Source organism: Cololabis saira, chromosome 16 (genome assembly GCF_033807715.1).
Source record: "Cololabis saira isolate AMF1-May2022 chromosome 16, fColSai1.1, whole genome shotgun sequence".
Taxonomy (NCBI): domain Eukaryota; kingdom Metazoa; phylum Chordata; class Actinopteri; order Beloniformes; family Belonidae; genus Cololabis; species Cololabis saira.
The window spans coordinates 26,008,869-26,026,551 of NC_084602.1; the positions used below are offsets into that span (position 1 = coordinate 26,008,869).

A 17,683-nucleotide genomic window follows, 5' to 3' on the forward strand; every position below is an offset into this window, starting at 1 on the left:
TATTTGTACAAACAATTTTATATTTTGCAATGAAATCACATTTATATATATATATATATATATATATATATATATATATACATACATACATATATATATAAAATATATATTTTCCCCTTTTAATCACCTTTAGTATCCAACAAATGCATATTGGACCGGATACCTTTCTCCAACCATTCCTTGTAAAAGAAGGATTTTATCCGGCTTAATATGCACCTATTATTACATATTGGGTTATGTGGGTTAAAAGTATGCTTATAAACCAGTTTCCAATATAAGACTTGTGGATAATAAGCAGACAAAACCTTTCACGTTACATAAACCTCTGTAACCATTTTAATTTCATGGTATTATTAACTGGATCAAAGCCAATAGCATTTAGACTCCCTTGTTCAACAAAAGTCACCTCTCTGAAAGATCACGTGTTCGTTTGTCTGGAGTACCATAAGAAAACCAGTGATCAGAATCAAATGTTAATACAAGCTTTTATTATATCATGCACAATATTTTCCAGCCAGAGGTACATTTTTCCCAAACCACAAAGGTAGGAGAGAAAATGAACAGTGTGGTCATCGATCCTGGCGTATTTATACTAAAAAGGGAGGTGTTCTTTGTACGTGAACCTCATCAGTGGAGCCAGCTGCCAAACATGTCAGACCTTCAGCCGTATATCCCTGTTTATTGTTTACTACTTGAGGTGCCAACCCAGATAACGGATGAGACCCATCAGTGTTAAAACATCTGTTTCTCTTCATTGTCTTCACCTAAGGAAGAGTAAATATCTGAACTGTTTTACCAGCCTAATCATAAAACAGGAGTTGACCCTGCAAATAGAGAAAGTAGCTCAACTATAGCTGAACTCCTGAACAGGAGGTGACCCTGCAAATAGAGAAAAAACCACCAGTGTAGAATCTTATAGCAAAACCCTTCAAACAATTTCATAAAATCCGAACATCTCCCTAAGTAATGATGCTTATTTTTCCAAATAGAGTTGAAATTATCATAATTTATTGTTTTGATTAAATTGTCAGGTATATCCAATGAATTGGCTGGATAGATCAGCAGAGATAGACTCACCATCTTAGCCAGTAATAAGTGTCTTTGGAGCATATCTGACAACCTATAATCTATACGTATTTTAAGACCCGTGACCCTGCAAAGGATAAAACGGGTGTAGATAATGGATGGATGTATTTTAAGATTTGCGTCCAAATCCTCCGGATGAATTAAACCTGCTAATGCAGCACTGTTCCAGTAGATGGCGGCGTAAACCAGCGATTGTACCACCTACACTCAGGAAGACCAGCTGAAACACTGACAAAAGATATTAAATAACTTTTAAAATGTTAAATATTAGAAATGAAAGTTTCTAGTTTCAAGTTTTTAAAGTATTCATATAATGACACAAACCATCAGGGTTTGATCATTTCATTCAACCTTTTTTAAAGTCCTTTCATTTTCAAACCTAATTACAGTAAGTGTCTAATCATATATTAGTCAGGAAAACAGTTTGAAAGGGTTTCTTTCCCACTCACGGTCCTATAAAACAGTCCATGATGCAAAACCAGTGAGCTCAAGGTGATAGGCACAGACATCCAAAGGGAACAGGCGGAGAAATATCCAAAAGACCAAACAAGTCAGGCATGAAGCTGAGCCCCCACAGGCTGGAAACAATCCATTTCGAAACTCTGCCCATCTGACACCAGGAACAGGTATGGCAGCTGTGTAAATGAGGGAGATCACAGGTGAGGCAGATCAGTCATTAATCTCCTGCTGCAGTGAGGCCTTCACAGAAACCTCGGACAACAGAGTGTTGGAATATGACATTATAGTTGAATTTTAAATGTTAATATTGTCTTTTTTAAGTCTCTGTTGAAGGCTCATCTAATCTCTTTGGCTTTTGTCATTAGTTTAATCTTTATAAGGTTTTAATTGATTGGATGTTTTTATTTTACATTTTATCACGATTTTGATATTGTTTCACTGTGTTTATTTTGTATTATGTTTTATCTTTGTGCTTTGAAGTGCTGTGGTTTCTGGACAACCCCCCCCCCCCCCGTGATGGCACCCAAAGGTTTCTGAGGAGTTCTTTGGACGCCTCTTTTCCCTCCTACTGCCACGTTGCAACAAACAGGCCTGGGAAGCCGGTTAGACTCTTAGGCCCTGTCCCAATACTCCCCCTACCCCTACTTTTCAGCCCTACCCCTAAATTGTGCGCGTTCCCTTGAGGGTAGTGGTGTCCCAATTCCTCTTTTCACCTAGGGGTAGTGGGGAAAACGAGGGTAGTGGCTATGAATCTGGCCCTTCGGAGCGAGGGTTTTCCGATGCACCCTAGCTGAACTAGGGCCAGAAAAATTTCCCAGAATGCTTTTCGTCGTCATTTGCGGACTGAATCAAAAAAAAAAACATGGCAGACATTTCTTATTTTTTAGTGAATAAAATCAATATTTTGAGTTAGTTTCTGCATAAAAATGCGTTTTGATTACATTTCTAGCGAGAAATATATATTTTACTTTCATAATATTCACTCAGTGAATGTACATAATCACTCGTTTGCTCGTCGTTGCAAAGATCACGCCAGAATAAAGGCTGATTTATGGTTCCGCGTTACACCAACGCAGAGCCTACAGCGTAGGTTACGCGGCGACGAGCCAAGGTTGGGGATCTTAACGGTTACTTTTACGCCTGAAAAAATATTAAAACTTAATAAAGTGGCATATTAACAGCGCTACAGCTGAAATTAAAACAGCTTTTGGCTCTCGGCTTCCTGATATGGTGTGACGTATGTGCAAACATAACTACGCAATCGCTTACGCACATATCATTTTAAAAAGAGTTCACGAATACTATATTTAATGTAATACCTTAAACTATTCCCAATCAATCCCTCAATTTTACTTATGAATCTTTTTTTATTAACAACAAAGAGCTAGATCCATTTGAAATGTGCTTAACTCTGAAAGATGTGAAAATTCATCCAGAATTTCTGCTTCCTCATTCATTTTCTTCACAGATGTGTTTTTTCCTGTAAAAGAAAAAAAAAGACTGAGAAATAAACATTTTGGATTAATTCTAACTTCTATTCTAGAAGATTAAGGTAAACATGTCAACTCAGTGTGATATAAACTATGAACAGCCACATGAAGTATCAGAAGGACACAGACTGGTGTCATGAATCTCACCTGCAGTTTCTCCTTCCTCTCCTCTCTCCTCTTGAACTCCATCTCCACCATGGTGTAGAAGTCACTCTCAGCCCTGGCAATGAGCTGCTCAGGGTCTTCCTCTCCCTCCTCCCGCCCCGTCTCCTCTGCTTTGCTCTGTTCTGAGCGACACCTCTCCTTCAAGCGCATCTCCCTCTGCCGGGCTTCCAGGATCTTCTCCCTTTTTGTCTCTCGTTCAAACATCTGCAGACCATTTAGAAACAGACATTTCTTCCATGTACAGCAACACCAAATTCATATACGTCAATGTGCCCAAACCTTTTCCATTAAAAAATAATTACAAAAAATACCCCTCTCCCTCATTTAGATTCTTTATGTTTCTTACACCAGCCATCAGAGACTTCTCATTTTTCTGCAAGGTTGACAGTCCAGAGCTGATCTCCAGCAGCGTGGTGTCACCCTGCTGAGAGCCGCATCCCAACAGACGCCCGTTATCCTGAACACGGACGCTGTACAAAGCTTTGTCGCACACCTGTGCGGAAAAACATGTATCAACTTCAACAACTGCTAAAACAACAGAGTAAATTCTGATTTGGGGTTTTAGGTTTACAGGTAAGATCAGATCACCTTGATACTTAGTTTGGGCTCATTCTGTTTGAATAGGATGTCCCAGACATCCAGGACGCCATCCATCTTCGCAGTGAAGAAAACAGAGGGTCTAACTGGACTCCAGCAGGCATCCATGAGGTACGACATTTGGTACCTGGAGCACAAAATTTCATCCCATAAAAACTTGCAAAGCCATCTGAACGGAAAGACCCAGAAAGATTAAAGGGGACCTATTATGAAAAACAAGTTTTTTCTAGCTTTAACATATATAAAGTGGTCTCCCCTCACCCTGCCAACTCAGACAAGGAGGAAAGTAACCAAATTCTGCAGTGTCTGTACAGCCGCCCGGAGGAGCCATCCAGTGTTCAGATTCTGCTCCTATCGTTACCTAACAATGGGAACTAACACGCCCACAACTAGCTCCACCGGCCGGAGCTTCCGCCATTTTTTCGTAGCGGTGTATCGCGTCATTCAGGCAGCCAATCAGCACAGAGCCTCATTATCATAGCCCCGCCCACTCAGAATCCCGCATAGATAATGAGGTTAGAGAATGGGAAGATAAAGACATGGTTTAGAGAGGCTGAATTTCTAATTTATTTAGCAAAAACAATCAAAATAAGACATTCAAGGCCTGTTTAAAATAGGTATTAGATGTCATAATAGGTCACGTTTAAGACAAACACAATGATGCATCACAAGATAAGCTGTTGCAAAACAGGAGAAGAGATGGAGGAGATAATGGGGGTGTGAAAAAAGATCACCAAAGTGGAAAAAGTTCAACATAATAAAAAATGAAAACAAAACTAAACAATAAATTTACAAACATAGAGGAACAGCTGACAAGATATATCAAGAGCACATGACATTGTCAGAACAAACACGGTAGGAGACAGGTGAAAAAGAAGATGTCCCTGACCTCATTTATACTGTATGGTTCTGCCCTTCATATTTAAATTCTATTAGAATCAATAAAGTAAGACATACAGTACTTATTACACCAATGTAGTGTGTCTGAATCAGGGTTATAGATTAGCTTCTCACCACCTGCCAAATGTTGGTTACTTTTTGTAGTACTGGATCAGATTACTTAACCTACCAGGCAATGTGGCAGGTACATAAAGTAAATAATTAAATTCTAAGCATTTTACAATGAAGATTGCATCTTGAGTCTGTTTGGTTCACCTGGATAGTTTACGTGAGGCATAATAGGTTGCTAAGGGGTTACCATGACAATAAGGGGACACATCATAGCTTCTGTTGCTCATTGGACTGGAAGAAAATCGAAAGGGCCCTTTTGTCTACCCAAAATTGGAAGCAACAAAAGACCAAGCAACGGATACTTGTTGAGAAAATTCTCCAGAGAAAGTCATGGTTCGAGTAAAAATTTTGTTTCGATTATCATAATCTCACATCCTATGAAAATACATTTCTCATTTAGATCATTTGGTAGTTACATGATGTCTGTATAAGTGGTTGGCTAAAGATGTTGGCAGGTGGGCAAAAAAAGTGAATTTCAAACCCTGCTTTGAATCCTACTTGGTTGACATGATGGATGATTCCTTGATTTCCTCGGACCAAATACGAGCCGTCCAGTCTCCTATGGTGAGAAAGTTTTTGGGGAAGAATGGATTCCTCTGAAGGGCATAGATGGGTCCGTGGTGTGCATCATATGTGCAAACAATCTTTTCAGCTGGAGTCTTTGCCTTCCTGTTGCATGACACGACCATGCCCTGTTCGGTTCCCACCATGAACTTAGTGGGCTGGAGAGACATCACAGACAGAAACACTGAGACTGAAGCCAGGAAGAGCAGAAAGAAAACAACAACCACAAAACTACATCACTTTTGGAAAGCTGTCACAAGACGTTCACTTGATGTTCAGGGCCTGAACAGCCACCGGCGTGTTATCATCTCAGAGTTCATAAGCCTGCATCTCTGATGCGCATTAATGCCTATGAAATGAAGAGCTTGCACATCTGGAAAGAAAACATTAGCACTGAAAGGTATACAGGCTTTAATATGATATACTGTATGCTCTCATCCAGATAACCTTTTCAGGGAAGACCATACCGATTTCAGCAAAACAACGCTAAACTGTGTACTGGATCAATTACAAAAACACAGTTTCATAGTAGAGGAGTACAGGAGCTGAAATAGTATGAAACAAAAAATAGGACCTGGAAAACCAAGGACTGTTGAGCAGCTCAAATTTTAAAACAGGCACAACCACCATTTGCAAAAAGATTGTAGCAGTTGGTCTCTTTAGTTCCTACGCTGCTGCTGAAAGAAAGGGGATGCTACACAGAAGTAAATATCACACTGTCCCAACTTTTGTGATGTGTTTCTGCCATCAAATTAAAAATTTAATTTTTTTTCCTTAAAATGGCACATTTCCTCACTTTAGGCTTTTGATATGCTTTCTCTGTTCTATTCTATTCTATTCTATTCTATTCTATTCTATTCTATAGAGAAAGCATATTAATCTGAGATTTGCAAATGAATCCCTTCTAATTTATAGTTTTATAAAAGTTTTTAAGATAATATAATTTTATGCTTACAAAATTTAAGTGAACTTCAAGTTGGGGATCCAGGAGATACGGTAGAGCTCTTGATTGGCAGTTTTACCAATGTTTTAATCCTCAACAACAGCCGAGAGCTTTAAGTAGCCACTAAAAGAATATTTGTTTCAAGACTGTCAGCATTAGTCCTTGACAAACCAGAGTCCTCATTTATAAAGCTTGCTAACACATGAAACAGGGCCTACAATTTGTGGCCCTGTATCATTTTAGTTTGTTACAGACTTGTAGGTCCGTGTTATCGTAAACAGCCAAGTCTGCATTATCATAGAAGTGTTCCTGTAGTGAACTATCATTATTCAATAAGCACTGAGTGCAGTTCTTGTATCATACTTTCATCTTTAACACATATATGCTACTAAGGCAGTGGATAGTACTGAGTGATACATGAATTAGGACAGGGTGTGTATCAATCAGTGCAATTGCTGAGAAAACTAAAAAAAATATAAAAAATATAGACCATTAAGTAAACATATTATAGCCTATATAATGTGAAATTGTTTGGCTAAAGCCCCTTTTGGGTTTCATATAAATACTATTCTTGGGTCCCGTACTGGCTATTTGGTAAGTAAAAGAAGAACATTGTCATCTAACATAAGCATGTTTTTCAGTTACTCTTATCATAATTTGGGCTCTTTCCTAACAATGCTGGCTCTTCATCCCCTTCAGAAACCCAGACAGCGCAGAATAGGCGCGCTTTAATCTGGCTCACGCTCATATGCGCTCCATAGTGGAGCGGGCCATTGGCCTGCTGAAGAACCAGAGGTGTTTTGAATCCCCGGGGGCCAGACTGCTGTGACCACCAAATCAAATATTTTTTCTGGCCTCCACTTCAGTCAGAAGCATGCTAACTTCAGTATCAGTGAGTTGATCATCAGGTTTATTTATGAGCAGAAAGCATTCATGAGGTACTTTGCATTGGGCATTTATGGTAGAAAGGGTGTATTGAGGACAGGATATGCAGAGAATCCACCTGGTTCTTCCAGCTGGACTGCAATTTATGAAGAGGAAACAACTCACAGATGTGCATGTGCATATTTTTATAAATGTGATTACTTTTTGGCATATGCTTTTTGAGTATAAGTAAACTTTTATTAAGAATTCTTTACACATTTTTTTAAATGAGCACCCAGCACTCAACAGCGTGTTTTCTGTGAGAAAGGACACAAAAATACAAACTCTTACCATGGTTGTCTCAAACTCCAGAGAAACGGCTCCTACAGCCCGGTCAATATTCCCCTCTCGGCTTAGGTCCAGAACCAGACGCTCCGTGGGCTCACTCAGCTTGCGGACATCCCACCACAGAACCTGACAGAGAAACATATATTTTATGGGCTTATTATGACAAAGAACTGCCCATTATCAATTTACCTGCACATGTATTTCTCTTTCAACAGTCTGCTCATCAGTCTTTAGTTTATCTGTTTCTGATTAGTCTACCTGTCCACCAGTGGAGGCAGAGAAGGCATCTGTGCCAGTCTTGGACTGCAGCCAGATGACCTTGTACACTGGATCTCTGTGACCACATTCCAAAGAGGAACACTCCACAGGCTGGCTGCCTCTCCGCGTGTCCCAGTAAACTTAAACAAACAAAGCTGTAGGTGAGTAAACCTGATTACAGACAAAAACGTAATTATCATTAAGCGTGGACTACAGCAAACCCACCAATTTGTCCATTGTAGCAGCCTCCCACAAGAAAGTGGGAGTCTTTTGGATTGTACTCCAGACAAATAATTGGACTTGTCGGCTTAAGAGACATCTCTGGACAGTTTGGCTTCACTGAAAATTAAATGAGCCACAAGTTAACAGACTGGGCCTTGGGGTTGTTTTAACCAAACCTGCAGTCCAACCCACCAACATCCCAGATGTAGGAGTCCAGGCTCATGTCTTTGGACCATTTTTGAAATTCAAGGCATGAATAGGCCGCAGCAAGTTTCCTCTCTCCCTCAGGATGCCATGACAGACTGGTGACGGTGCGCTTCACCTCATTAGGATCTCTGCAAGAAATAGGAAGTTTCAGTCATGGTGATCGGTCAGTATGCTGGTTGGCCAGGTGTCAGCCCTACCTGAAGACATTAATGGTTTTGGCATATGGCAACTCCTGATTTTCCACCACCTCTTCCTCATCTTCTAAATATTCCTGGTAGATATCTATGGCATTGTTCTGCCTCATGCAGTGCTCCATCACCTGAACCATGCAATGACATCAGCACAGAGGGTGTGGAAAAGCAGCATTCATGAACCCCATCATCATACAGGTAAACTTGATTTACACAAAGTGAAAATAATGAAACTCTCAGAGTGGTAGGGAATATGTAAATGAAAAACATATTTGATTAAATTTGATAAAAGTAATTTAATATGGTCCTTGAGGAAGCGGACTGATGTGGATCTTACACTGCTCAGCTGCCGTATGCTGTTTGCGTAACCCTCATCCTTTTCGACCTTCTTCCTGAAGCGAATGGTCTGCTCCACCTTCTCGGGGTCAATGTCTTTTGGCCATCCGCCCTCCACATGATTCATCCCACAGCTTTTAACCTCAAATCCTCCTGTGTTTACCTGAAAATAACAAGCAGCTCCAGGAGTCATTCCGAAAGCCCATTTAGATAGTTTTTTTTACACTGAAAGTCATAACCCCATCTCCTTTTTTTGTTATCTCAAGTCAAGATTTCAAGCTATTAACTTGTATTTCATGCAATAATTTAGCTATTATACCTGAATAACAACCTTTTGGCTTGATTTAAACATTTGTTACATGGAGGCTTTGTGGATGTGAAGGTTAGAATGATTCTAAGGACATGAGATTGACATGGGTCCAAAACAATTAAAGCATGTGGATTTTGTTAATATCTAATTAGTTACACATTGTTATTTATGTTTCACTTTCAAAGTATATATAAAAAAAAAAATGAATGATGCGTATGGAAATAATGGGTGTTTACGGATTTCCATATGGCCGTGCATCAAATACCAAACTATCCAGGATACTGGATATTAAGATTGTACACTGGCGCATCATTCACATCATAAATAATGTATGCTTTTACGTATAGATGAATAAAGGGACTCAGAGTAAATAACTCAGGTGATTATACTCGGGTATACTGTCATATGCAATATATGTATGCTGCTGCACCTTTGGGCAGTGCTGCGTTGCCAGGGTTACGTCACTGCCGTGCACATCCAACGGGTGACGTAACAGATATAATGGTTATAACGGTCATAACTGTTCACTACCGGCTGCCTGTTGTTTTTACACCTGCCTATTGAAGTTCTGAGTAAACTATCGGATCGTACAACTTGTGTGGAGTTATTGAAAACCATTACATATAACACAATTTATATTTATACAATTCCTACTATTTTATTTGTGCAACCTTTAACTATGTCTAAGTTTTTTCTTTTGTTTCATATTTAATAACGAGGGTCCAACTGAAAAAAATAGTATTGCGTCCAGAGTTGACAAGTTTTTTTTACTTTTTCTATTATATGTTATATTAATTAATTCTCGTCCACTTTATTTACGATGGTACATTTATTATTTAGTGATTGTAGTGGCCACTCACGAGCAGGACACTGTTTAACTGTTTAACTGTTTAGGTTAGAATTCACAAGAATCTAGCCGTTATTAATGATGACGATGTGTTTTCTGTTGGTGTTCTGCCGTTGGTAACGGTCAGTTAAAAACGAGAGACTGGATTAAACAACACAATAGTGGGGCGGTTTAGCTCAAAATTTCAAAAGGATTGTGCATTTTGTGATACAAGCATAAAATTTGGCACAAATGTACATTGATATATGGCAAACATTTTTAGATATTGAGCCACTCGGAATTCTCCCTTCATGTCCGCCATATTGGAATTCAAAATGGCCGTCATCTGAAATCTATATTTTCAATTATCTTTGGGTCTAATGCTGCTATTGACTCGATTCCTGTGTCTAAATGTATGTTTTTGGGGGCAAAAAATCTAATGGAAACAATCTGCATCGCATATTTTGTACCAATGAGCCGCCATATTGGATTTCAATATGGCCGCCATTTGAAATCTTCATTTTTGTTTATCAGCGGGTCTAATGCCGCTATTGACTTGATTCTGGTGTCTAAATGTATGTTTTTGGGGGCAAGAAATCTAATGGAAACAATCTGCATCGGATATTTTGTACCAATGAGCCGCCATATTGGATTTCAATATGGCCGCCATTTGAAATCTTCATTTTTGTTTATCAGCGGGTCTAATGCTGCTATTGACTCGATTCCTGTGTCTAAATGTATGTTTTTGGGGGCAAGAAATCTAATGGAAACAATCTGCATCGCATATTTTGTACTAATGAGCCGCCATATTGGATTTCAATATGGCCGCCATTTGAAATCTTCATTTTTGTTTATCAGCGGGTCTAATGCTGCTATTGACTTGATTCTGGTGTCTAAATGTATGTTTGGGGGGCAAGGAATATAATGGTAACAATCTGCATCGCATATTTTGTATCAATAGGCCGCCATATTGAATTTCAAAATGGCCGTTGTTTGAAATCTATGTTGTCTACAGCGGCAGTTGTAAACACTTCGCCACGCAAATTTAGAGGGCAGACCACTTGTTCTCTGTAAAACTGTTTGCAGACACGGTTGCCCATCTGTGCTGAGAGCTGGAGCACTCTGTCATATGAGATGCTTAAGCCAAGGTGTGAAAGTCTGTCGACTAATTCTTTCTTGCGTGTATGTGCATGCAACATCATTAGTGAGGGAAATTAAGTCAGGTTTTTAGAAGAATCGTTCACTTTGTGAGACAAGCACCAAATTTTGCATGAACATTGCCTAGTACCTACTTATGCAGAAAAAGCCCGTTAGCCACCTGAAAATCCAAGATGGCGGCCGTTTTTCAAGATGGCTGTCTTATGAAAGCTAAAACAAGGTTGTCAGTGTAGAACTTGAATTGCTGAACATATTTTAATGATCTCTTTATCCAAATGCATGTGTTTTGGCATAACAAATTCTATGATGTCAATACAAATGAAATATGGCTTCCAGTTCTCAAGATGATGGGCCAATTTTGACTAATATTATCTGTTTTCTGTTACAATTTGATCAGAAATCTAAATTTTAACTGGATTAAAATCTAAAAAAAACAAAACATTTATAAATAAATTTTTACTATGATGATCGCCGATCTACAAGCTCATAATGCGATGTGACACGTGAGCTTGTAGATCTGCTGTTTTCACTATTTTGGGTCCCGTGCAATCTTCAAATGTATCTTTTGGGTCAGGGTCAAAGTCACAGTCTGGCCTGGGTGTGGGTGTGTAGTTCTGCTCCCTGCCTGTAAAGCGTGAACACCTGCATACAATCACTGGCAATCATGCCAGCAGTATTTAAGCCCCAGTTTCACACCATTCTTTGCCAGATTGCCTTGTGTGTGTACTCCCATTCAGTTGCCACAGTAAAACATACCATGGACAAAATCAGAGATATTATTAAATACCTGAATCCAGATCAGGTCCCTGTCATAACTGCAGACCAACCAATCTATGCACTTGCAAAACAAGTGCAGTGGCAATGGCCTGAACTGTATGGCGAAGATCAATTTGTTGTTATGTTTGGGGGTCTCCACATAGAGATGGCTGCCTTGAGATCTCTTGGTACCCTGCTCCAGGACAGTGGGTGGATAGGAGCTCTTGTAGAGGCGGGCGTGGCTTCTTCTGGAACAGCAGAGTCCTTTCTTTCTGCTTCACATGTGAAAAGAACACGCCAAGTTACAGCTTGCTGGACAAGTTACAGCTTGCTGTAACTTGGTGAAATTTAAAATTGTATTACTTGCGTATAAAGCCCAAAACGGCTTAGTTCCGCATTATTTGCAAGACCTGATAGTGCCTTATGTTCCTGGCAGAGCTCTCCGTTCTCGGAGAGCAGGTTTACTCGTAGTTCCTAGAGCAGGGCTCTCCAACCCTGGTCCTGGAGAGCACCTATCCAGCATGTTTTAGATCTTTCCCTGCTTCAGCACACCATGATACAAGGAGCTGTGTCAACAACAGAACTGTCCGGACCTTGATGACAAGTTAATGACGACCATTCATTCGAATCAGGTGTGTTCATGCAGGGAGACACCTAAAACATGCTGGATAGGTGCTCTCCAGGACCGGAGTTGGAGACCCCTGTCCTAGAGTATTCAAATGTAGATTTGGAGGGCGGGCTTTCTGCTATCGGCCACCATTACTATGGAACCAACTTCCAATCTGGGTTAAGGAAGCTGACACCACCTGCACCTTTAAAACTAAACTTAAAACCTTTCTGTTTAGTGAAGCCTATAGTTAGTGTTAAGTAAACCTCTAGCTCAGTGCTTCTCAATCCTGGTCCTCGCGGGCCCCTGTCCTGCATGTTTTAGATGTTTCCCTGCACCAACACACCTGATTCTAATTAAAGGTCCTCATTAGCTTGTCACCAAGGTCTGCACAGCTCTGTTGATCACACAGGTACTTTTATCACGGTGTGCTGAAGCAGGGTAGCATCTAAAACATGCAGGACAGGGGCCCACGAGGACCAGGATTGAGAAACACTGCTCTAGCTGGTTTTGGTAAATCTGTAGGTAGTGTAAACTCTAGTCAGTTAGAGTCAGTAGTCATAGTTGCAGCTATAGAACAAGACTATAATAGTTAGTCTCAAATATAGCTTTGTGGTAGATATGCTGCTATAGGCCTATGCTGCAGGGGGGCACCGGCATGATCCACTGGGCGGTGCCTCTCACCCTTCTTCTCCTCTCCTCTTCTCTTCCTCTCTTCTCCTTTTCCATTTTTATTTATTATAAGTATCTCATAGCCATCATTTTTGTCCATCGTTCCTGTAGTTTCTTGTGCTGGCCCACTTTTTTCTCTTTTATGCATGTTTGCAGGCCGGAGCTTCGGGAGCTGCGTGCTGGCCTGCCATTTTGGCCTCCAGTGCACACAGCTGTGTGCCTGCAATTGTGATGATTAGAAAAAATGTGATACCGAAATGGGAGGGGGGGGACTATAATTTGATGCCAAAACAATCAAAATCTAATTATATAATCACAATCCAGGTCAAAAACCATATAAACTGTCTTTTGCCTGCAGCCATTTTGGAAAATGGCAGCCATATTGTTGTTTTATTTGCATGGCTAATGGGGGAGGGGGTGGGGGGTCCCAAGATTATAGTCTGATGTCAGAATAATCAAATTCACATTCCAGGTCAAAAAACATATAAAAACGGCTTTTGTGGCAGCCATTTTGGAAAACGGCAGCTATATTGTTTTTTTTTTGCGTGGCTAACGGGCTTTTTTGAAAAAGTAGACATAGAACATACTTTGTGCAAAATTTGGTGCTTGTCTCACAAAGTGAACGATCGTTTCACTAATGTGCCTGGCTACATCCCTATGTATGTTGGAAGTGGGGTCTCTTGTGCAACACTGTGTCTGACACAGGTGGAGGATGTCGTGCCACGAGTTCGCTTGTGTTTGACGCTGTTGAACTTCAGTATCTGGGCTGCGGTAATTGCTGCAGGGTTAGTGTCTTTCGTCTGGTCCTTGATGCTGGGTCCCTCGAGAATCATGTTGACTAGTGCAAGCAGCAACGGTGGCACAGATTCTTCTTGACACCCTTCAGGGAATCCTGTAAAGGGCTTGGCTTCTCCGAATATATGACGGCGAACAATGTGTGCAGCACGTGCAAGATGGACTGCATCACTATCACTGTCCAGTTCGCAAGCTTTGTAAAGAGCAGCACCAAGATCTTCTTCAAATGCCATCAATATGTCTCTCCCCTTGGTGTGTGCTCGCATGTCAGGAAACTGAGATAGCAGTCTCTGTTTTAGTCGTGTGGAGTGGACTCTTGTATCGAGCTGCACTCCAAGCTGCTCCATTCTCGACTGATATAGGTGGACAAGATCGGCCAATCTAAATACTGGTGCTGTCTCCTCATCTTGTCTTGTTTCTTCAATGTAGAGGACGAGTTCAGCGAAGACTACTGCCGACATTGATCTCTCTTGGTCTGAGTCCTGTGGTCCTGTTGATTGGTGAGATCTCGCGCGGTTGTAAAGTCCTATCAAGCACTGCAGGTGATACTCGGCGTCCAACGCGACCATGTCACCACCACTGAGACGGCCAAGCAGTTCTGTATCACCAAGAAGGTTTGCACAGGCACGGACCCGTCTGTCAATTTTGAATGTTGCAGCCTTCCGAAGACTATTAGTTCCTGCAGGTTGTCCGCAGAAGAAACAAGTTTCTGGAACTTTCTCTGTACTCGAACGTGAATGCGCCCTGGTGCGTTTGCATAAAGATTGTTCCTCATCTCCTCTGACCTTCTTTCTTGAGTGCTCTCTTCTGTGCTCTCTGTAGTTTGGTGTTGTTGTACTGGAGCTTGCACGTATGGTGATATTGTGCCCCATGTGCAACCATGGTAGCTTCAATGCCATGGCCATCATCAAGTCTTTCCAATTGGAGGGATCCTGGAAGCTCTCCAAGTTCATTGAATTTCATCAAGTTCTCTGCGAGTGAACTGTATCCACTACCAATGTCTTTTCTTTTAGATTGTCCAGGTTTGGTCAATGTCTCAATCTTGTCCTCTTGACATATGATGCATAAACTCCAGTCAGTAGTGGTGAGGTGTTGTGAAGTTGTTGAAGTTCGCTCAGCATGAGCTAGTGTGAACCGCTTGGACATGGTGATCGAACTGTCTTGCCTATTATTAGAATTTTGTCCCCCATAACATATATGAATCGAGTCAATAAATGCATTTGACTTTTTAGAGATAATCACACATGTAGATTTCAAGTGGCGGCCAATTTGAAATACAATATGGCAGCAAAATTAATAAAGATATGCATGCAGCTTGTTACAATTGGGTTCCTTGCCCCCAACCCCCCAAATCATACATTTAGACTGAACCCAAAGGTTATCGCAAATGTAGATTTTAAAAGGCGGCCATTTTGAAATCCAGCATGGCGGCTCAGTGTTAAAATATACGCAATGCATAATGTTACCATTGGATTCCTTGCCCCCAAAAACATACATTTAGACACCAGAATCAAGTCAATAGCGGCATTAGACCCGCTGATAAACAAAAATGAAGATTTCAAATGGCGGCCATATTGAAATCCAAGATGGCGGCTCAGTGGTAAAAAATATGCAATGCATATTGTTACCATTGGATTCCTTGTCCCCCAAAACATACATTTTGGCACCAGAATCGAGTCAATTGCAATTTTAGATCCACAGATAAGCGCAAATGTAGATTTTAAAAGGCGGCCATTTTGAAATCCAGCATGGCGGCTCAGTGTTAAAATATACGCAATGCATAATGTTACCATTGGATTCCTTGCCCCCAAAAACATACATTTAGACACCAGAATCAAGTCAATAGCGGCATTAGACCCGCTGATAAACAAAAATGAAGATTTCAAATGGCGGCCATATTGAAATCCAAGATGGCGGCTCAGTGGTAAAAAATATGCAATGCATATTGTTACCATTGGATTCCTTGTCCCCCAAAACATACATTTTGGCACCAGAATCGAGTCAATTGCAATTTTAGATCCACAGATAAGCGCAAATGTAGATTTTAAATGGCGGCCATTTTGAATTCCAATATGGCGGACATGAAGAGAGAATTCCGAGTGGCTCAATATCTGAAAATGTTCGCCATATGTCAATGTACATTTGTGCCAAATTTGTTGCTTGTATCACAAAATGCACAATAGCTTAGCTATGCTGCCCCACTACAAGTTTTTTTCTTCGTCCACAAAAAGCATTTCTCTGCTCTTTTGTTCCCAAACTCCTACATTGGTGACCCCGACGTGATCCAATGTAGGAGTTTTTGGAATAAGCACAAAAATAAATAAATAAAAAAGCAGAACAATAAATCAATAACATAAATAACAATAATAAATATAAATATATAAATAAAATAAAAATATAAATATAAAATAAAAAAAAATATAAAATAAATATAAATATAAAATATAACTATATAAATCAATAACATAAATAACAATAATAATCATGTAGTGGCCACTCACGAGCAGGACACTGTTTTTGACTGTTTAACTGTTTAGGTTAGAATTCACAAGAATCTAGCTGTTATATATATATATATACATATATATATATATATATATATATATATATATATATATATATATATATATATATATATATATATATTGAATAAAAATGGTTGAATTGTAACAGTGGTGTCGCTTTCATTTTTTTTTTTTTTTCAAACATTATTGACTGAGCTGAGGAATATTAAAAATTTTGAGTGTATTTCTCACAGATTATGGACTATATATACGGACTATATATATATATATATATATATATATATATATATATATATATATATATATATATAACTTAAAAATTTTGATGCAACGAGTTACCCACAAAATTTTGAGTTCTGTGAACTTATTCGGGTTAACAGTGTAATGATGTTCTGTTACCGTTGGTAACGGTCAGTTAAAAACAGTCTCTCGTTTTTAACTGACCGTTACCAACGAAATAAAATATATCAATCGATAGAAATCAATCAATGTACTAAATTTGTCAGTCATCTGCCCTTAAATAAAATACCCAGATCTTACATGATTCTCGATAGTCATATGAACGTAAATTCACAGATGTCCTAAAGCCTGATTTATGGTTCTGCGTTAAATCGACGCAGAGCCTACGGCGTAGGTTACGCGGCGACGCGCAGCGTACGTGCGCGTCGTCGCGTACCCTATGGCGAAGGATCTGCGTTGGTGTAACGCGGAACCATAAATCAGCCTTAACTGAATGTTACGAGTAAGACCGAGAAAGTGAAGCTAAATAATACAGACTAGGGAAAAATAGAAGATTTCACAGGAAAACTCGCCTGGTGTTCGGACATTTCGGGGCCGGTCTGCAGGGCTTGATCTCGGTGTGTTTTGTGAATTAACTGTTTGGAAAGTTCCGGGTCCGGGTGAATATCCACATCGATCTGTTCACATCGATCCGAAAACGAACACGGACGGCCGAGATCACGGCGGAGCTTCGTGTAAACGTAAACGATCTCCATGCTTGCGGCGTTCACCAAATAATAACCACAAAAAATGACCCTTTTTCCCTTTTAAAGAACTTTAAAAAAGCCGGTCAACAAACTGGACAAGTGCTGAAGCAAGAACTCAGCAGGGGCGGAGGAACAGCGGTTTGGTCGTATCCTAGCAACGCGATAGTCGTATCCTAGCAACGCCGTTGACCAGTTAACTGAAATTATAGCTACTGTTGAAAATGAGATGAAACTTGTAAAGAAATGGTTTGATGTAAATAAGTTATCTTTAAATATAAGTAAAACTAAGTTTATGATTTTTGGGAAC

General features: G+C 40.0%; 1 protein-coding gene across 1 annotated transcript; it reads right to left on the reverse strand.

The window, feature by feature from the left end:
• Positions 1–1,637: 1,637 nt before the first annotated feature.
• On the reverse strand, positions 1,638–17,418 carry LOC133462161 (dynein axonemal intermediate chain 2-like). The gene is made up of 12 exons (XM_061743302.1): positions 17,203–17,418; positions 8,743–8,904; positions 8,412–8,533; positions 8,200–8,342; positions 8,011–8,124; positions 7,786–7,925; positions 7,531–7,653; positions 5,307–5,530; positions 3,789–3,924; positions 3,547–3,693; positions 3,183–3,404; positions 1,638–1,721 (listed from the first exon to the last, which is right to left on the reverse strand). The coding sequence occupies exons 1-12, from the start codon at positions 17,383–17,385 to the stop codon at positions 1,638–1,640; spliced, it is 1,800 nt and encodes a 599-aa protein (XP_061599286.1). The 5' UTR covers positions 17,386–17,418.
• Between the last annotated feature and the right edge of the window lie 265 nt (positions 17,419–17,683).